This window comes from Polyergus mexicanus, unplaced genomic scaffold (assembly GCF_030449975.1).
Source record: "Polyergus mexicanus isolate NDT 795.1 unplaced genomic scaffold, iyPolMexi1.0 SCAF_20, whole genome shotgun sequence".
Taxonomy (NCBI): Eukaryota; Metazoa; Arthropoda; class Insecta; order Hymenoptera; family Formicidae; genus Polyergus; species Polyergus mexicanus.
Window position 1 is genome coordinate 991735 of NW_027223340.1, and position 22749 is coordinate 1014483.

The 22749-nt window shown below is 42.3% G+C and overlaps 1 protein-coding gene and 2 pseudogenes across 1 annotated transcript; 2 read left to right on the top strand and 1 right to left on the bottom strand.

Moving 5' to 3' along the window:
* The first annotated feature begins 11831 nt into the window (after positions 1-11831).
* LOC138941909 (uncharacterized) lies at positions 11832-13389 on the top strand (annotated as a pseudogene).
* A 2631-nt stretch (positions 13390-16020) lies between these two features.
* On the bottom strand, positions 16021-17139 carry LOC138941911 (uncharacterized; annotated as a pseudogene).
* Positions 17140-20352: 3213 nt separating this feature from the next.
* LOC138941912 (uncharacterized) lies at positions 20353-21552 on the top strand. Its single transcript, XM_070311866.1, has one exon. It carries the CDS (start codon positions 20353-20355, stop codon positions 21550-21552), a length of 1200 nt encoding a protein of 399 aa, XP_070167967.1.
* The last annotated feature ends 1197 nt before the right edge of the window (positions 21553-22749 follow it).

Here is a 22749-nt window from a genome sequence, read left to right on the forward strand (position 1 = left end):
ATTGGACATTTATTTGTCCGATTTTCCAAAAATTAGTTTAATATCTGAATACCTCTGTATGGGAATCGTATTAGAAACTAAACTGATAAAAATAATTAAAATGTCATTAATTGTATTTTGCAGGCTTTATATGCGCTCATGACAAGAACTTGAATACGGGTATAGAAAGTAAATAATGCGCCGCATAGCGATAAACAAATAAACTATACTATTTCAATAAATTATATAAATGGCTAAAAGCTGCAAATTCTGCTCAGTTTCTGCTGCCAATTTGCCATCAGATTGCGCATGTGCAGATCTTGCTCGGTTTCTGCTGACAATTTGATGTCAAGTCAAGTTAGCAGATCCTGCTCGATTTCTGCTACCAATCTGCCATCAAATTGCATACGCGCAGATCCTACTCGGTTTTTGCTATCAATCTGCCATCAGATTGCGCGCGCGAAGATCTTGCTCGGTTTTTGCCACCAATTTGATGTCAAGTCATGTTAACTAATCTTGCTCATTTTCTGCTCAGATTCTGTAAGCATATTCTGCTTTGTTTTTGGCACCAATCTGTCGATTTAATCTAAAATAATCTTCTATACCAAATTTGTATCCTTTTTGCTAACAATAATTGATAGCAGGCACTTGCCATGATCTGCTTTCGACAGACTTGGCTATCTGGGCTTCTATAGTGTATACAAACATTTTGCGGATCTGGAATTACTCGCTACTTTTGGTTCTGAAAAAGTAAATGTTTATTTATATTTTATATATAAATGTATTTAATGCGTAATTAATATTTTTAGGTCACTTACAAATGGCTAAACAATGAGTTGCATATCTATGTTAATATAGAAAAACAAATCTTGGGAATTCTATCAAAAATATTACATTATATACAGTTGAATTGAAAGTGTCACAGTTATAACGTCATAGAGCTTGAAATAGAAATGTTAAGCATTAGTCAAGGAAGAGAAATAAGGTAATAATTTTGTTTATAAATTATATAATAAAGGTTATTTATTTTCTTAGACTAAATTCTCTAGGGACAAGACTTATTGTTAATCTATTTAACTTTTTTTGATATAATGATCAAACTTATTTTTTAAAACTGTAACGATGCATCCCTCCACCGTTACCCGGCCGTCGATCCGCCGGAAGTCCGCCGCCCGACAAACACCGGTCGGGCATAATGCGGAGGCGCCGAGCGCCCATTTTTAAAGATTTATAAAACGTTCCGATTTGTAAACCGCCGTTAAAGACGCGTGTTTACCCGGAACCGTCGCCGCGCTCGGGTAACCGTACCGACCGTTCCCGAAACTACCCGAGTCGCGCGCGGCGGTTCGCCGTTAAATAATATGCCTTAAAACAATCAGGCATATTACGCACGCGCACCCGCCGGAAAAGCGGTATAAATAGGGCACGGTTTACATCTCAGGACCAGATCTTCCGCAACCGCCAGAGTCAGTACGACGCCTGGAATCCAGAACGATCCTAACACACGCTCAAAGAGAGAGAAAACGGGGTTGGGAGTACCCAGCCTCCGCCGAGAGTTTGCGGCATCTCTAAGAGCGATCCTTTAAACATCTCTGCGACCGAGGGACCCGAGGTTGGGCGTACTCAGCCTCCGTCGAGAGTTCTCGACACCTCACCCGCATCCGTCCACCTGCGTGTAACGGCAATTATTCAGCGGTAGGGAGTTCCCTGCCGTTGACGGGTGTTCCCGTCGGCCGTTGCACTCCTGCATTCTACGGGAAAATCATCCCCGACGGAACAATACCGCGATATCCGCGAACTTGTAGTAATTCCGCGACCGCCATTACCGCGATCAGAATCACCATTAATACGGCGCGCTAAGTCCCGCTCAAAGGGGAGGATCTAACCGGCCGCGACATCGATCGACGCAATCAGATCGATACCGACGCGTTTAAGGACCGCCCACCGACCCGACCGAAATTACCGCCCGGTAGCTAGCGGCTCCTGCCGAAATCCAGATCCGCGCAAAGTAATCGATATATTTGCGAAGCCGCCGAAATCGCATTCCGCACCGTGCATCCGTGAATCCGTGCATATAATTCGGACGCACAGCGACCGACGCGACCGCCGCTAGACCATTCCGACATTCACACATACGCGAGGGCGTTTGGCTGCATACACACGATCCCACCCACATACTTGCGATATACATTGTAAATCCCACGCAGATATTACACGTTCGCACACGCACTCGCTCGCTTATCACTCACTCACATACAAGCGCATACACACCGACACACACAATAATTACACACACACACTCACTCTGTATACACACATATATTTAAACGCAATAAATTATATTTTACCTAACGCATCTATCGTTCGTCTCTCGATACCCTTTCACCAGCCCCGGATCCCGACCGAGTTATCCACGACCGCCTCGCGAAAGCGGTTTATCACAAAACAATGGAAATTAATTATTTGGATAGAGCTGGCTTTTGCAATATAATGTTATCAGAGAACATTAGAATATCTGTCATCAACAAAAAGTATTCAAATTTGAATCAAAATGAGGAGGAAGAATTGATTAATGATACTAAATTGCAGATTTTATTATAGGGACGTATAAAAGTTTATAATAATTTGGCAGCTATGTTGATTAAAACAGAAGCTTACAGAGCAGTTTTAGAAAATGTGAAACATGAAGGTGCCAACTACAAAATGTTAAGCGCTACTTAAAAGGTATTGCAAAAATCCTAATCTTCTTTTTATTTACTATCTTTAATCTTTTTAAATAAGTTTTATATATTCTTGATTTATATTTTATATGTAGAAAATTCAAATATGTGTGTATACATATTATACGCATCATAGGAACAATGCAAATATGTGTACACACACACACACACACACACACACACACACACACACACACACACACACACACACACACACACACACACACACACACACACACACACACACACACACACACACACACACACACACACACACACACACACACACACACACACACACACACACACACACACACACACACACACACACACACACACACACACACACACATATATATACAATATATATATATATATATATATACATATATATATATGTATATTGTGACGTGACGTTTTTGGAACGTCCGTCACAAGGACCGAATGGCCCGATCGGGGGCGGTTTTTCGGGGGCTTGCGTTTTCTCGATTTAGGGAGAGAGCAGCCCTATCGTCAGATCGACGAGATCTGACGTTTGTGGATAATAGTTACCGAAAATGTAAGCTCGAGATGAGCCCGCGAATTGATTGACGGCACGAGGTCGAGCGGCGGGATCCCATCCGGCGGAAGGAGGGGAAGAAAGAAGAGCGACGGCCAAGAGCGGGAGTCCAGGACATCCAGGAAACAGGAGACGTCAGGTCGTAATTGCCAAATATTAAAAACACTTTTGGTGGCTAGTAAACATCGCTGCCGGTAATGTTATATTTCTTACGGCAGGAAAGGAGCGCGGAGAGCCGGAATAATCCAGCCAAAGGGGAGGCCACTCCACCCGCACGAAGCGAGGGAGCTCCAAGGACGGGGCGACGAACGCACTCTCAATCCGGAGCCTATTCGACTAAATAAATAGGAAAGAGAGCCGATCGGGCGCAGCCGTAAGCCCGCACCTTTAAGCCGAACAACAAGAAAATCTTGGAAACTCCGGGGCGATGAACCCACCAACACGGCCGTGATGACAACAAGGATCGCGAGGACCGCAGGACGGCCCTGCGTAACGCGAAAGCGCCACAGGTGGCACGATAGCGATTTATCGCGTCGGCGGTCGGCGTGTCTCCTACAGGACTCTCGCTCGACACTGTTCGGCGAGCTGTACGCGAGGACGCAGGTTTTCCGAGGAGCGAGCGGAATATTAGACTGGTCAAAGGAAGCACCGAGAACTTGCTGCCGATGGGACGAGCGGCGTCGACCGATTTTGTTGCCGAGTAATTGTAGGTAATTAATTCGGATGAGTCGCGCCCTTAATAGTTGTCGAGCCACACGTTTGGTGGATTAACTTCGCGAATATTTTTGGTAGATTAAGTCGCACGGCCGACGGGCACATGTCGCTCATCCGAATTATGTAAAATAGGCTCTCTCTATTCATTTCGCCGCCGCCGACAGTCATTAGTGTTATTTTCGCGTTTGTCTGTAGAATATGTTGTGAATTTTCGGGATTTTTGCGTTCACGCGATCGATATTCCGACTCGCGCAAAGTATTGCGCCGCGCGACTCGTACATCACAGTCGTTATCGATAGTTTCCGTATTGTTTCTGTGTATTGTTAGCGCGTGTCTTGTGTGTATTGTAAGAAATTGGAGTCAGGAGAAAGCGAAATCCTAAAAATTCGTGCAGGAAATCTATCGGGTGTCTTTGAGCCTGCTATTAGTTTCCGCGAGTCATTCGAGTTAGATATTCGGCATTTCAACGCAAAGGTCATCGTCATTGTTATTGAGACGTATATCGGCTTACCGCGAGCCGGACCAACGGACTGATTCGAGTCATGCAATTTAGTATTTTTTATTATATCGAAGCGGATTCACGAGCGTGCGTAAAGTAGTTACCGGCGTATTCGAGAGATTTCTTTAGTTGTCGAGGCCTAATTAAATCTCGTACGGCAGAAATCCTCGCGGCCGAAAAGTCGAGTTAAAGCGCGTAAGACGCCCGGTAATTTGATACTGTTGCGCACGGTCGTGCCGATCTCCGCGGAAATAATATACCTTATTCGCCTGTAAAATAATTACTGTCATCAAAGGCTATTATTTGTACGAACTGCTCTATACTCTTGTTTCTTTTAATATATTATTGTTATCTCTATTTTAACATATCGAATGCTCATTTTGGCCCCCGTGTTCTCGATTCTCAAGAGTTCTCCCGTCTCTCTCGAACCTCCCCCTCTACCATTTCGGGTATACTGAATAGCCGCGGAATTTTGCCGTCGCGTTAATTATCGGTCGCGCGATTATCTTTCGATGTTGCGTTTATCGTGAATGGTGCAGCCTGCCGTATCTGACGCCCAACTTGGTTTATTTTGCGATTCCCGGAATTTTTGTGGATCGCGAGATCGATATTCGAAATACGCGCCGAAGGTGTACCGTGGGCATCGAAGAACCGCCCGCCGAATAAATAATTATTAATCAAATAATTTAAAAGAAAATTATGGTTACAATATATATTGCACGTATCATAGGAACAATATTGAGACACAAAGAGGAATATGCAAAAGCTTATACAATCTCTTCCTCTCTCTCCACTGAATTCAAAAATTACATCTAGAAATGAAGATATTTACTACAGAATTAATGACCTTGAACGATAAAATTGCTAAATATGTAGAAAAAGATAAGCACCTATATCGTAAAATGTTAGGTGTAGTTGAAGATACTAGAAATCCATCAAAAGATATAAAAGCAAATGATAAAAGTAAATAATTAAGTAAATATAGGTGCTAATAAAAGCAAATGATAAAAGTAAGTAATTAAGTAAATATAGGTGCTAATAAGAGCAAATGATAAAAGTAAGTAATTAAGTAAAAATATATGCTTTTCTCTTTTTCTGCGTCTTTAGCAATTTTATCTTTTAAAGTCATTAATTCTGTAGTAAATATCTTCATTTCTGGATGTTATTTCTGGATTCAGTGGAGAGAGAGAGAAATAGAGAGAAATTGCATAAGCTTTTACATATTCCCCTTTGTGTCTCAATATTGTTCCTTCGATATGTACAATATATATATATATATATATATATGTATACATATTTAAATTTTCTATATGTAAAATATAAATCAAGAATATATAAAACTTATTTTAAAAAAGATTAAGTATTGTGAATAAAAAGATTATAAGTTTTGCAATATTTTTCCTAGTACTAAGTAATGTTTCAACATCTTGTAATTGATACCTCGAAACATGTTTCAAATTTTCATAAGCTTTTAATCAACACAGTTGCCAAATTATTATAAACTTTTATACGATCCTCTAATAAAATCTGCAATTTAGTATCACTAATCAATTCTTCCTCCTCATTTTGATTCAAATTTGAACTACTTTTTGTCGATGACAGATATTCTAATGCTCTCCGATAACATCATATTGCAAAAGGCAGCTGTATCCGAATAAACCATCAATTTCCACGTTTTTTATTGTTTTAAAAAATAAGTTCAACCATTATATCAAAAAAAGTTAAATAGATTAACAATATGTAAATCTTGTCTCTAGAGAATTTAGTCTAAGAAGATAAATAATCTTTATTATGTAATTTATAAACAAAATTATTACCTTATTTTTTTTCCTTGACTAATGCTCAACATTTCTATTTCGGGCTCTAATTCTGATGCTTTCAATTCAACTGTCTATGTAATATTTTTGATAAAATTTCCATAAAATTTGTTTTCTTATTTAATATAACATGCAACTCATTGCTTAGCTATTTGCAAATGACCTAAAAATATTAATTACGCATTGATTACATTTATATATAAAATCTAAATAAAGATTTATACATTTCCAAAACTAAACGTTACGAATAATTCCAGATCCACAAAATGTTTGTATACACTATAGAAGTCCTTCGATATGATTTCATCGTTTCATTATTCTTTATGCCAATTAAAAATGTGTATTTAATGCTGTTGTTTTTATGATATTTTTGGTAGAATTCTCACAAGATTTATTTTGCTATTAACATAAACTCATTGCTTAGCCATATTTATGTTAACTTAAAAATATTAAGTATGCATTAATTACATTTATGTAAAATTAAATAAACATTATATACAAATGCGCGTTCGCGAGTATAATTATTAACTTATCGTTTTCGAAAACATAGTCAGCGAAAATCTTTCATAATCATTTTTCAACAATGTATTTATGACAAATACTGAGTGGCCCATTTTAATCCATCCAGTCAAATATCTCAAAAACCAAGCCTGGAAAAGAAAAATGTTTCAAACAAAAGTTGTGTGGTTTCAAGGGGGCCATAAGATAGTGACAATAATTTGACCTTGGAAAATCATTTGAAGGTCGTGTAAAGGTCAACTTTAAAATCTTAAATAGAAACTCCCATTTTTTATTTAGTATTCTTGTAGCTGACATCGAGAGCTTTCTAAAACACTATAATAAAGTATTTTTTCATTAAGTACTTTTTGAGTTATTTTATATTTTAGTCTGACATATTTTGATATAAAAAATAAAATATTTCGTAAAATATTCAGTTTTCGATAATTTTACCATAATACTTCTATGTACAGAATAATAAGGCAAATTAATTAGTGCCAAAAAAAACAAATAATTGTTTAAAAAAATACATTGTAAATAATTTTCTTAAAAACTATTTTTTTTTATACTAATTGATTTGTCTCATTATTCTGTACATAGAAGTATTACGGTAAGATTATCAAAAACTAAATATTTTACGAGATATTAAATTTTTTATATCAAAATATGTCAGATTAAAATATAAAATAACTCAAAAAGTACTTAATAAAAAAATACTTTATTATAGTGTTTGGAAAGCCCTCGATGTCAGCTACAAGAATACTAAATAAAAAATGGGGGTTTCTATTTAAGATTTTAAAGTTGACCTTCACATGGCCTTCAAATGATTTTCCAAGGTCAAATCATTGTCACCATCTTATGGCCCCCTTGAAGCCACACAACTTTTGTTTGAAACATTTTTCTCTTCCGGGCTTGGTTTTTAAAATATTCGACTGGATGGATTAAAATGGGCCACCCAGTATGTTAATTGACAATGCACAGATTTACTCAAATGTAAACATTTGCTCAGTTTTGCTAATATAATCAACTTTGCTTAATATGACATTGATTAGAAGAAATCACTTTCCTTCCTTGCACTATTCCGCGATTTTCTTAGTGACTTTATTAACCACTTTATTACTTTTCTTCTTGTGTTGCACTATTCCGCGATATATAAACATATTTGATAAATCAATAAATGCAAAAAATATTTGATCTTTTTTGCTTATATCATTTATTAGAATACATTTTAGAAGAAATTATATACTGTTAAAATGTATGCGTTTATTCAAGAGAATGGATTTGTGTCATATTCATATTAAATGTATGAATAAGAAACAAGTCCATCTTCGTAATAAAAACAATTTCCTTCCTATTGCTTTCTATATTCTGATATTTATTCAGTTATATTATTATTATGGATTATACGGTTTGTATAGAGTTTGATTTCTGTATTAAAATTATCTATAAAAATAAGATAGATAAGTGCTTGATACTTAAGATTATTTATAATCTTATATTCAATACTTATATTCAATATGGTATAAGCTTTGTAAATATATACTGTTTATATAATTCCTTTTTTAAAAAAACTTCCTTTCTATTGCATAAATTAAAAAAAAATCGCATCCATATAAATACTGCATAATGTAGTATTTTATATTTTGCAGGAAAAATGTTAAATTTTAAATTTTTACAAAAAGCAATGAGATCCCACAAAAAACCTCACAAAGGTAAAAAAAATACGCCAAGTATATAAAAAAATCCCAACTTGTACGTAAAAAAGTTTAATATTTACCCTTAAAAAATAACTTAAAAAAATTTTACCTTGAAAAATAATTTTCATAAAAATTAAAAAACTAAAAAATGATTTTCCTGTAAAAAGTAACTCTAAAAGATAAAAACATTTAAAAAATCAAAAAAACTAGACACATAGGTTTGCGTTGAACCTCGCTTCGCGTAGAAAGTTGTAAACCTATGTAGAACCTTGCTACGCATTAAAAAGTATATGCTTGCAGGCAGTATGTTCCGCTTCCCCCCCTACGGGGGGCTCTACTTCCGGAAGATATAACCTAACCCAAACCTATATATTTCTGATATACTGTGTCCGATCGGGATGGTATCCGATTGGGTCTGTGTCCAATCGAGCCTGTGTCCAATCGGGCCTGTGTCCGATAGGGCCTGTGTCCGATCGGGTCTATGTCCGATTGTAACCATATGTGTCCGATCGGAATTGTATCCGATTGGGTCTGTGTCCGATTGGGCCTGTGTCCGATTGCAACCATATGTGTCCGATCGGAATTGTGTCCGATCGAGCCAGTGTCCGATCGGGACTGTGTCTGATTGGACATGTGTCCGATCGGGTCTATGTTCGATCGGAAAATATTGTCGTGTCGGTAATGTGCGCAATCAAGACGATTCCTGTGAAGTTAGCCCCCCAACATCAAAAAAAATTAACTTTCTATAGTTTATTCGATTGCTTATCGTTTGCACACTTCTCGTAAAAAAGTTATTAACAAAACAATTTTGGAGGGGCCAACTACACATTAGCCCCCCAACTACGAGCAAATTAGATCGAAATAGCCTCAATCGACAGAGTTTCGTTTGCACACCCGTAGTTAAAAAGTTATTAACAATTAAAGTTTCGAGATCGGTCGACTTTGGTAGATAAGTTCGAAATATAGATACTGCGTTCAAAATGGCATTAATCGACAGATTTTCGTTTGCACATTCCCAAATAGGTCGATTTTTCGTTTGTACACCAATAGTTAAAAAGTTATTAACAATTAAAATTTCGAGATCGGTCGATTTTGGTAGACCGATTGGTAGATAAACTCGAAACATGGATACTGCGTTCAGAATGGCATTAATCGACAGATTTTCGTTTGCACATTCTCAAATAGGTCGATTTTTCGTTTGCACACTCGTGGTTAAAAAGTAATTAACAATTAAAATTTCGAGATCAGTCGACTTTGGTAGATAAGTTCGAAACATGGATATTGCATTCAAAATGGCATTAATTGATAGATTTTCGTTGCATATTAACATATGTATTTAAATTCTTGTTTGCGTCTTTAATAGAAATGTTAACAGTAATAAACAAATAAACTGTTTTAATATAAAGATTTTTATTTGCCTATTCACACTGCTGGTCGAGTATTTACTTCTGCTCTCGCTTCTTCGTATTTAGATTATTACATCTTGTAATAACATATAACAAAGTAAAACGTGTTATTTGTCTTAGTATATGCAGTATGTAAATGAGATTTTTGATTGCTGCAGTTTTTACATCAGGAAATTACAGTTTAAGTCAGAAATCTAGATACCGCCGGCATTAGCTTTATCCGAAGCATACCATGTGGAGGTTGCGCGGTCGGTTTTATGCTTCTTGTGTGTATGTGTGTGTGCGTGCGTGCACGCATGTGTATGTGTATGTGGGTGGGTGCGTGCGTATATATGTATGTATAAGTAAAAAAAATCACAATAACTATATTTAATTTTATGTATGCTATAACGCTTGGTCTTACGTTTATATGGCTCGCTGTTGTTGATTGCAATGTCATATATCTATTTCGAAGATCATCATATTCTTCCCATAAGTCTGCGTACGTAATTTTATAACAATAAGCAATATAATGGCCTAATATTTGTTGCTCATCGGAACTATTATATGAAATTAATCCAATTAAGGCTCCTGAGTAGTCGCCGCGGCCATATTGGAATGATGACGTCAGAAGCAAGAAATGACATGCTGAGAATTCTTGCATGCCATTTTTAAATAAAAAGATATTTTAAAGAAACAAGACTACAGATCGCTTTAGTATATTCGTAAAATTGTCCGAAAACTAAGCTTTTCCTTTGACAATTATAGGGGCGAGGGGAAACCGGCGCAGGGGGGCATGACGTCACGCGGGCGGAGGGGGATTTTGGTGGCGCGAGGGAATGACGTCACGGGGGGGGTATGACGTCACGGGGGTATGACGTCACGGGGGTGGGAATGATGTCATGGGGGTGGGAATGACGTCACGCGGGGGTGACCGCGGCGGAACGGTAGGCGCGGGGTCCGCGGAAAGGGGAAGAGGGACCGCGGCGGAACGGTTGGTGCGGGGTCCGCGGAGAGGGGGAGGGGGACCGCGGCGGAACGGTTGGCACGGGGTCCGCGGAGAGGGGGAGGGGACCGCGGCGGAACGGTAGGCGCGGGGTCCGCGGAGAGGGGGAGGGGACCGCGGCGGAACGGTAGGCGCGGGGTCCGCGGGGAAGAGGGAACGCGAAGGTACGATGCCGCAGCGCGGTGTATTACAAAGGGCGAGTGTCGATGTCCGGCTGCTCGAGAATTTATAAACATTATAAACAAATATCATCTCACACTGCACTATTGCACGTGCGGCATTGTTGAATTTCGTAGAAAGATTATTGCACGTGCGGCATTGTTGAATTTCGTAGAAAAATGATAAGGTTAGCGCCGATGTTTGGCTGCTATAATTTATTATAAACAAAATAAAACCATCGCGGTGGTCTCTTCATCTTTTTTTTTCCAGGAAGAGCCGCTCACGCACTATTGCGCGTAACATTAAAATTAGATGATAAGGCGAGCGCCGATGTCCGGCTGCTATAATTCGCGTCGGGACATGTTTATCGGTGTACTTAAAGGCGGGTGTCGATGTCTGAAAAATAAGGCGAGCGCCGATTTCCGACTGCTCGAGAATTTATAAATAATATAAACAAGATAAAACCATCGCGGTGCTCTCTTCATCTTTTTCCAGGAAGAGCCGTTTATCGTATCGCTTGTCGGGATACGTTTCGCGATACCATAACGCGATAGATTAAAAATATATAATGAAGAACGAAGGGTGTCAAAAACTCAGTATGCGATTTGAAAGCTTACGGTCCGTATATCGACTGAAATAGGTACAGCGGGTATTTGTAAATTTTTGTAATTGAGATATACGACGTGATAAGTGGCCGGTCCTTCTCCAATTGAAGATTTCCGGCGTATCAGATCTTTCCGTGCAATATGTGCCCAATTTGCACACAGTAAAAAAAAAACATTGGTATAAAAAGTGTGAAAAAATAATAATAATAATAAAAACATGGAAAACACCGAGCCAACCGAACGCGACCTGTTGGAACTGTCGCGTCGAGTCGCTACCTTGGGCGAGTATTTCGCGTGGGCGCAGCGATGCGAGGAATTTATCAAACAGCTGGAAGAACACAGTCGTGTCAAGCGTCCGCGACTCTCGATCGGAGTTCGACAATCTTTGGTGGCTAGAATCGCGCGAGTCGAGGGTGCGAGGACTCGATTAGAGAGACGGTTTATACACAGCGGTGGTGATTACAGTGGTGACAATACCGCGGAAAGACTCGTTTGGCGAGAGATCGATACCGCGTTCGAAAACCGTATACTGACCGGTGCGATGATTAACGCAGATTATATCGAACCGCGACAATTTCTCGAGGACGCTAAAGACATCGTGCTCGAACACGTGCAAAAAGTTATGGAAAGACATAATAACGTGAAAGTGAACACTGTGTTCAACGGTGAATTCGTGTCGGGTGATAAGAGCGCAAATAAAAGTGTAAATACCAGAAACTATGAACTCTTTCGTACGTCCGATTTACACGAGTGGTACGAGCGACGCATCGTCGAGCCCACGCTTGCCTCGCTCGAAGAATTTCAAGAACGCGATAGCGGGTGGGCGTTGTCGCGAATTCTCGATTTAACTGTAAATATAAATAAATACAATCCAATGCGCGCGGGGTGTCATATTAAATTACCGCGAGAAATAACACAATGAAGAGAGCGGTAATAAACGTGCAATCCAAAGACAATGCGTGTTTCGCGTGGGCGGTGGCCGCCGCTCTACATCCAGCCGAAGATCATGTTTATCGGGAATCTTCGTATCCACATTATACGACAGTGCTAAATCTCCAAGACATTGAGTTTCCGATGACATTGAGTCAAATTAAAAAATTTGAACTTCACAACAACATTTCGATAAATGTATACTGCATCGAGAAAGAAAACAACAGTGTCCCGATACGTCTGAGCGAACAAAAGAAGGACAGACACGTCAACTTGCTGTACATGCAAGATTCGCAAGACGTTGGACATTTTGCGTGGATCAAGAATTTATCTCGCCTCGTGAGCTCACAATTGAGTTGTAGCAAACGCAGACAATATATCTGCGATCGGTACGTATATCTAATAAAAATGCAATATATAAAATATACGAAAGAAAAATTAATTATTTCTTTTTTTTTACAAATGTTTACACTATTTTAGATCGGACGATAAGTTGCAGTCGCACATTGTAGATTGCCAAGAAATGAACGAGTGCGCCATCCGATTACCGAGCGATAAAGACAAGTGGCTCGCGGTCAACAACGACAACAGAAAGGAGCGACTTCCCTTCGTCGTATACGCCGACTTGGAGTGCGTGCTGAGGAAGACCGACGGTGATCCGATGGCATCTACGTACACGTTTCAGCATCATCAAGTATTTAGCGCAGCTTATTATGTACATTGTTCGTACGACGAATCGTTATCCGCGTATCATTCTCACCGTAGTACCGATTGCGTTTCGTGGTTCGTGGAAAAATTAAAAAATTTAGCGCAACGCGTAAAGATTATTTTAACCACGAATGTCCCCATGATAAATTTAACGCGAGATGAGCGGGAAAAGTTTCACAGCGCGACACACTGTCATATTTGCGAAAAACCGTTCGCGCAAGACTACACGCGCGTACGCGATCATTGTCATCTTACCGGGCGGTATCGAGGTCCCGCGCATTCAAACTGCAATTTAAATTATAAAGACTCTTTTTGCATTCCCATAGTATTTCACAATTTATCCGGTTACGATTCACATTTTATCATCGAGGAAATAGCTACCGCGTTCGAAGGCTCGATCAACGTACTACCGATAACGAAAGAAAAGTATATTTCATTCACGAAACACGTTAAAGATACCGCCGAAAAATCAGATTGCCGAAGCGATATAAAGTTACGGTTCATCGATTCGTACAAATTTCTCAGTACTAGTCTCGAAAAATTGACATCGTTTCTAAATTGTCATGAACGGTGTCCAAACGAACGGTGGGCAAATGAACGGTGTCCAAACGAACGGTGGGCAAATGAACGGTGTCCAAACGAACAGTGGGCAAATGAACGGTGTCCAAACGAACGGTGGGCAAATGAACGGTGTCCAAACGAACGGTGGGCAAATGAACGGTGTCCAAACGAACAGTGGGCAAATGAACGGTGTCCAAACGAACGGTGGGCAAATGAACGGTGTCCAAACGAACGGTGGGCAAATAACGGTGTCCAAACGAACGGTGTCCAAATGAACGGTGCGCATCTTTCTGTGTCCAAACGAACGGTGTCCAAATAAACAGTGTCCAATTGAGCGGTGTCCAAGTAAACGATGCGTATTTTCTTATATGTCCAAAAGCTACTGTATCCAAAATTACTGTGTCCAAATGCACTGTGTCCAATTGAACCGTGTGCAAAATCTCGTGTCCATTTGTAACGTGTCCATTTGCACCGTGTCCAATTATACTGTGTCCAAGTGCACCACTCCCGATAAGTTACGGGATTAGTACGTTGCACTTTAACGATCTTAAACACTTCGGTGGTCCAGTTTGGCGTGTAATCCTTCTCGAAGATCGTCTTGTACTTGCTAACGCGTACCGGGTCACCTACTTTGAACTTTGCCGGACCCGCGATCTTTATCGCGCTGTACACAGTATCCAAGAGTCTTTCGGCGATCGCGGGGATAACGTCGGCGGGTCGCATACCGATCGTTCGATGCTTGCGCGCGTTGTAATCCGACACGCGTCGCGGCAACGCGTCGACCCACTTGTAAGTTCCGTTGAGCGTAAACATTTTCCACATATCGTTCTTTAACGTACGATTGAATCGTTCGACGACCGATGCCTTCAACACCGAATACGTGGAATAATGATTGATGTCGTGTTTCTTCATGAGACGTTGCACGTTGGCGTTGTAAAATTCCTTCCCCATATCGGTTTGCATATTTTTCAGGCGCCTCTCGCTATTTCGAATTATCTCTGCGATAGCGTCAGCCGTCTCGCTTCCACCTTTATTCTTGAGCGGTACGGCCCACGCGTACTTGCTCAACACATCGATGACGGTGAGTATGTAGTGGTACCCTCTGTTGAAACGAGAGTACGGACGCATCTCGACGATGTCGGCTTGCCACAGGTCATCGTAACCCCGCACTACGACGCGTCTTCGGGGAAAATTTCTTCTCGCCGAAGCATGCAGTTCCTCGACGAGTCGTAGCTTCTCGATATTTTTACGTCCGTTGGATTGTAACGATGTCATGTTTTTAGCGGTGCGGCTAGTCGGCGCGTAATAATACGTGTAAAGAAATTACATTATAATTTATATCTCTAACTTATAACCACTCAATAACCGTTTATTCCCGGTCATCGTCTTTCAATAGTGGTTCTTTGTCATCCGTCATTCGTCGCCGTTCGATAGCCGTTCGTAGCCGTTCCTGACCCGTTCGGTAGCCGTTCCTAATTCGTTCGCAGCCGTTCCTGAACCGTTCCTGAGCCTTTAGATAACCGTCCGACAACCGTTCCTGAACCGTTCGACCGTCCTCCAACCGTTCGTAGTCGTTCGTGAACCGTCCGTAGCTGTCCGTGAACCGTTTCTTGTCGTCCATTGTCGTTCGTTGACGTTTTGTTGACGTTTCGTTGTCGTTCGTTGACGTTTCGTTGACGTTTTGTCGTCGTTTTGTTATCGTTCGTTGACGTTTCGTTAGTGTTTGTTGACGTTTCGTTAACGTTTCGTTAACGTTTCGTCGTCGTCGTTTCGTTGTCGTTCGTTGACGTTTCTAATCTAGCGATATTCGCACGCCGAAGCTCGTTTACCACAATCTGTAACGCTCGCACGTCTTTCTCTAACGCTGCAAGCTTCTCGTCTAACTCTTTCAGTTGATTTCTCAACGTTTTAACGCATTGATCCACGTACAATTTGTTGATGGCGTCGGTATCAGCCACAGGTTGCGCTACACGACGAATCTTGCGCGACCTCGCGTCAAAGTCCGTAACGGCGCGACACAGAGCGTTATCGCGCACGAAATTTCTCATTAATCCGTTCCATCGACGATACGAAATGGCATTCGTCGCGTCTTTGCTCTGCTCGGACATTCCAAATTTGTTGATGCGCATCATCGATGCGAGAGACGTCGGTCGATCGATTGATTAGTTTTTCCGAGATACCGCTTAATTTATAATAATACCGGCTTCGCGAAGTTCCTCGATGATCGATAGGATCTCGTTGTCGTGGCCGTCGTGGCCCGCTTGGTGCGAAGCGTCGAGCAATCGTAAACGATCCACCAGCTCGTTGGGATCGTCCCAGTGCACGTAGTCGATCTTGTTGTCGGTTAGCGTCATCGCGCGAAGCGCGAATAATCCCTTTCCAGATTTTGTTTTTTTGGGTTCGATCGGTATCAGCTTTGCGATTATTTCTTTGTACTTGTATCCCCTGTTGCCCATTAATCGACCCTGCGCATCGTGATTGCGTTTATGCGCGTTCGTCGTCAATAGCATGCTCTTGTACGTTTGCTTGTCATCCTCCGTATAGATGACGTTATCGGGGACTTTTTTGAAGATCAACTCGTAAAGACCAGTTGTGCCGACGTATCATACGCCGTCGATAATTATGTTATCCGCGTTGTCCACGTCGAAACGTTTATTACCGAACATCATTCCATCGTTGTCGAAATAAACACCGTACACGGTGTCAATACCGCTCTCTCGATCGCCGCTCAGGACAGACCAGACGTACCTCCGACCCAGCGGACCTAACTGATCTCACAACGTTTCTCGGCCTTCCAGTGTTTGCAACTGATTTCGGACGGATGTCACGAGCGAGTCGTCCGTGGTTTCAAAAACATCCTCGTTCGCGAGTAATTCGGACATCGTAGGTTGTACGGTTCTCATTGACGCAGATGGTGTAGAGGTTATCGGCGGTACATCCAGTAGAGGGTCCGACCGTTTCGATTTATGCGGTGCTGGTGAGCGATCTGACCTGAAGTTGGATCGTTTTCTTTTTTGCGGTGTCGCATCATCTTTCTCGCGCTTCGGGATGGATAACGCTTCGATCCCCGCGTCGGTGTTACTCCCTGGCTCGTTCTTCACCGCGATCGAGCTAGAGTTGTCGACGATCTTTTGTAGCGGCTCGATGAGAGGTCAAAAGCGCCTGTCCAACACGATATCCTCATCGATCCTACCGGTCTTCAAAGCTCGATGTTTCTTGCGAATCGATTCGCTCGTTTTCACAATTGCCCTCGCAATCTTCTCGCGCTCGCGAATATCCTTGCTCTTATCGATCGCAGCCATCGCGGAAAAGCAAAAAATGTCAATCTCTCTCTCTCTCTCTCTTACATTTCACCTCCGACGAAGTATCGGCAACGACTAATCGTTTTGCGGTATCGCGAACACGTTAAATCCTTTTCTGTATCGCCCATCGTTGAGCGAGCTGTCCTTATCTATCACTACGAATCCATACTTGCATTGCCAACAATCGCGACACAATGCGCAAAATTCATCGTACGGCATGTCGGTATTCACGTGATCGTTGTACACGTGTTTCAGGTTGGTACCATCCTGTTTGAACAGGATCAGCAGGTTCGCGTTGTCGCGTATCAGATGTTTAGGTATTCTCGCGTACGTCTGACAGAGATAAAAGCAGTCGACGCTCGAGTGCCGGCCCATTGAGAAGTACTCTCTCACAGCATCTTGCTTATCACATGCCACGTCATCGAACACAAAGATCGAGTTTGGACGCGCCTTGCTCGGCGGAATGACGTCACTGTTGTTGGAGAACGTGAAGTAGCCGATTTCGTCGATCGATGTCAGCAAATTCTCCAGATATCGATATTTTGGTTGTTGCAACGACTTTGAGTACACGTACACGTTTTCGAAACGTACACCGTGCGGACTTTCCAGCAGGCTTATCAGAACGTTGGTTTTACCACAATTCGAGGGACCGCAAACGATCGCGCGTATAGTAGTCGGTAGCATCGTACCATGCTTGCGCATCTCCGCGTTGTCCCTCATCGATCGTAATCTGTCGTCGCAATTCGTCACGCGTATCGCCAAAGGTTGTCGCACGAATCTCATTTTTTCACACTATCGACTGAGGAACGCTGGATCGAACACCTATTTATAAGTGCGCGGAACCGCGAATCGCTCAGTAACGAAAATGTTCGTGCTACTGTCGAGACCTTCCGATATTTGCGATTTGAGCGCCGAACAGTTACAATTTGTGCCGAAAGTTGTTCTGCTGCGAATGTGCGGCGATCACGTCCACTACTTGTGGGACAAGCTTCCGGAACATATAAAAGCGGATTTAGAGGTTCAACAATATCGACGCTGTTACGAACATTACAATCAACCGTGGCAGCGAACGCACATCGACGGTCCAGCACCGTTGATAAAAGATTGCGGCGAATGTCAACAAAAATAGGTACAGGCCTATTAAATCGTGCGATAAACGTCCTTCCTTTCGAGTTACATATTCCCGGCTATCAGTTTTGCGGTCCGGGCACTCATTTGGAAAAACGATTGGCGAGAGGTGATCGGGGTATAAATCCATTGGACGCGGCCTGTCGCGAGCACGATAGAGCGTATTCCCGGAACACCGATCTCACCGAGAGACACGCGGCTGACAGGATACTCGCCGAGAAAGCGCGAACTCGCATCGTCGCGAAAGATTCGACTCTCGGTGAGAGAGCCGCAGCTACAGCTGTTTGGGCAGCGATGAAAGCCAAGACAAAAATCGGCATGGGTATGAAAACGAAGATAAAGACGAAGATGAGGACTACGCGGAAAAGGTCGACGAAAAAGCGGATACTTCCGACAGCGAAACGAGGCGGTGTATTGCCGATTCTACCGATGTTGGGTGCGCTCGGATCCTTGATCGGCGGAGCGGCTGGTGTGGCCAAGGCGGTGAACGACAGCAAAGCCGCGCGCCGTCAGCTGGAGGAGCTGCAACGCCACGATCGCGCGATGGAAGGTCGCGGGCTTTATCTCGCTCCGTATAAATACGGACAGGGACTATATCTCGGCCCGTACAAACGTGGACAAGGAGTGGCAACGAAGAAAAAAAACGTCAAAAAGACGCTAAAAATGCCTATGGGTGTGACAACAAACATACAATTAGAACAATTGGCGAAACGTATGCGTATACCGTACTTTAGAGGGGTTTTCATGCGTGATTCGTTACCGATCGGTGGTATATATCGAAACGAAAGCGGTATCGTGAATTTGGATAACGCCAAAGGACCGGGTATTCATTGGGTAGCGTACGCAAAGAGGGGAAATCGCGCTATATATTTCGACGGTTTTGGTCATCTTCGACCTCCGAATGAATTGGTGCGATATTTCGGATGGAATGTGACGAAGATCGAGTACAATCGCGCGTCCTTTCAATTTTACGATCAAAGCATCTGCGGACAATTGTGTCTGCGGTTTCTCCGAACAGTCGACGACAATCGGTGTGAACTTAAAGTCTGACAATGCGCCGTTAAGATTCAGTATTCGTTAAACAGTTTTGCCGACATGTCTATGACATTCACGCTGACCGGGAAGAGTAGCGTCCTCGCGGCACACTACCATCCGGCCATAGATTTGAGCGACGGTGATTACGAGCTTGGTCTAACAAATTTTGAGACTTATCATACGATATCGAACGTGAATTCCTCGAATAATAAATTTTATTTCGATGAGGATGACACGGAAATTATGATTCCCGAGGGATCGTACGAGATACACGCAATACACGAGTTTTTGAAACGTGCAATTTCACGGAAACGCCCGCGACGCGTAGTTTGCTCCGGCAATCGTGTCGACAAACGCGGTGATATCACGGGGATATCGCGAGAGGAGACCGTTCGAGCGAACGGTGACGAAGACGAGGTTGTAGAATACCCGATAGTGCTCCGTGCTAATTACAATACGATGAATAGCAAGATCAAGTGCGCTTTCAGAGTAAACTTTAACAAACCCAACATTGGATCGCTGCTGGGATTCTCGTCGAAGCGTATATTGCAGCCGGGACAATGGCACCAATCGGACATACCGTTTAATATCATCAACGTAAATATTATCCGCGTAGAGTGTAACGTGACCGCTGGTGCGTACAGCAATGGCAAACGCGTTCATACGATACATGAATTTTCACCGAGCGTGCCGCCAGGATATAAGATATCGGAAACGCAGGCGCAGATCATTTACCTGCCGATCATCGCGCGGAGCATTACGGATCTAACGATACGCGTTGCGGATCAAGCCGGACGATTGCTCGATTTTCGAGGAGAAGAGATCACCATCAGATTGCACGTACGACGGCGACAAAATTAGCGCGCGATACATGAGATGCTCGTGTTGAGCGGAGCGAAAGACGCGAGAGATAACGCGACAACATTGACAACAACGTCAACATTCGCTAATATTCGATTATCCGGTTGCGCCAAGAAACAGAAACTCAACGCGTCAAACGTTGAATTTTTGCAATCTTTGGGATTCGCGGTGCGAAATATCTGAGAAAACATGACCGATATCCTTAACATCGAAGGCGAGCCGGTCTTTGACGATCGTATCGTCAAGATCGAGACTCACACGTACAACCCGTACGCCAATACGACGTTTGAGCACAGCGATGAGATACGAATACCCATACAACAACAGGATCTGTATACGTTGCCGTATGAGAGTTTTCTATACATCGAAGGAAAACTAAAGATAAACAAACCAGCTGAAGGGTTTGATGTGGTACTGGGAAATAATTGCGTTGCGTTCATGTTCGATGAGATTCGATACGAACTCGACGGTGTGGAGATTGATCGTAGCAGAAATGTGGGAATAACCAGCACACTCAAGAACTATGTAACGATATCATCCGATAGAACCGTGATTATGAGAAACGCCGGCTGGGATTCGCCTACTAACACGAATGGATACTTTAATTTTTGCGTACCGCTCTACATGTTATTGGGATTTTGCGAGGATTACAGGCGCGTGGTGATTAACGCTCGTCACGAATTGATCTTAATACGATCGCGCAACGACAACAATTGCCTGATTGGAAATTTGGTGTTGGAGCCTGTGATCGACATATTCAAGATACAATGGCGAATGCCGCACGTCGTATTGAACGAGATTAACAAGTTATCGATGCTGCGCGCCTTGGAAAGCGGACAATACCTCAGTATGGGTTTTTGCTCGTGGGATCTGTACGAATTTCCGCTATTGCAGCGTACAACCAAACATTCGTGGCCCATTAAGACCGCGACTCAGCTGGAGAAGCCGCGATACGTTGTTTTCGTTCTGCAGACAGGTCGGAAGAACGTCATGTCCGAGGATACGAGTCGATTCGACGACTGCAAATTGACAAACGTGAAACTCTATCTGAACTCGGAATGTTATCCGTACAACGATATGAATCTGGATTTCGATAAAAACAGATGGTCGATTTTGTACGACACGTATCAACGTTTCTGCAAAAAGTATTACGGATACGAGTATCTCGAGCCGAGTCTCACCGTCACGCAATTTTTACGTAACGGTCCATTCGTGATCATCGATTGCTCTCGACAAAACGAATCGGTCAAAAGCGCAACCGTGGATGTGAGATTGGAATTCGAGTGTAAGGAGAACGTGCCGCCGAATACCACAGCGTACTGCCTCATCATACACGACCGCGTGATTCAGTACAACCCGTTGACCAATGTTGTGCGCAAAATCACCTAAGGGGAATGAGACGATATAAAATCTATAATACATCAGGATCAATCGCAATCTTGTTCTCGACATGCCGATATAAAAAAGAAAAACGTTATGTCTGTACCAACGTTCGTGGACCTACAAGGATTCTTCGTCGGGATGAAATTTGTCGTAAAGGAGGTGGCGGTGCTGAAAAAGGGGACCGTTCTGACACATTACATTTTTACATACCTCCTACCAATCTCCTCACAAAATCCGACAAATCCTGCGCTTCCTGGCTGATCGCGAATCACCATGGATTACGATGGGAAGACGGAAACGTGCCGTACAGCATGGCTAAACGCTTGATTACATCAGCCGTGCTTGGAACAGAAGAGGATGACGAGACATCGACTCTCGTGTACGTTAAGGGATGCCAGAAACGGGAATGGCTGGTGGATTTGCTTGAGAATCTTGCGAGAGAAAATTTAATCATCGAGACTTTGGATGCTGATTACGAAGATATTGAATCTTTAAATAATCTAGATGTTACTAATACTATACGATGCGGAAAACATGTTAAGAATTGCGCATTACAGAATGTATTAAAAATATTTAACTGGTGGTCGCAATACCAAAAAAAATTGTAATATTTTTTATAAATAAAATGTGTAAACGTATTTAATGTTTTTTTTTATTTCTTATTCTCCCCACTCCTTTCCTCGCGAGTCGTTTCTAAGAATTCCTTTTAACGTTGGCCGTTTCCCCTTCCCATTCCTTTCCTCGCGAGTCATTTCTAAGAATTCTTTGTAACGTTGGCCGTTTCCCCTTCTCCTAAATTTTCAGAACAATAATCTCCCATCGCATCATACGTTGACCGTTTCCCCTTCTCCTAAATTTTCAAAGCAATAATATCCCATCGCATCATACGTTAACCGTTTCCCCTTCTCCTAAATTTTCAGAGCATTGATCTCCCACCACATCATACTTTTGAAAAATAAGCGTCACGTATATTCGATTAATTTTTATACGATCAGCTTCGCATCAACCGCTAGTACCAACGGTTCACTTCTCATAACCGAGAGACAAAATGTACTCCGCTGAAGGAAGCACCAGCAACGGTTGCAAACGCGCGAATTACTACATTCCACGAGACGAAATTAAACCGTGCAAGAAACCACGAGATGAAGTTAAGCCGTACAAGAAATCACTTGATTTGTAAGTATCACAAATGTTTTATATATT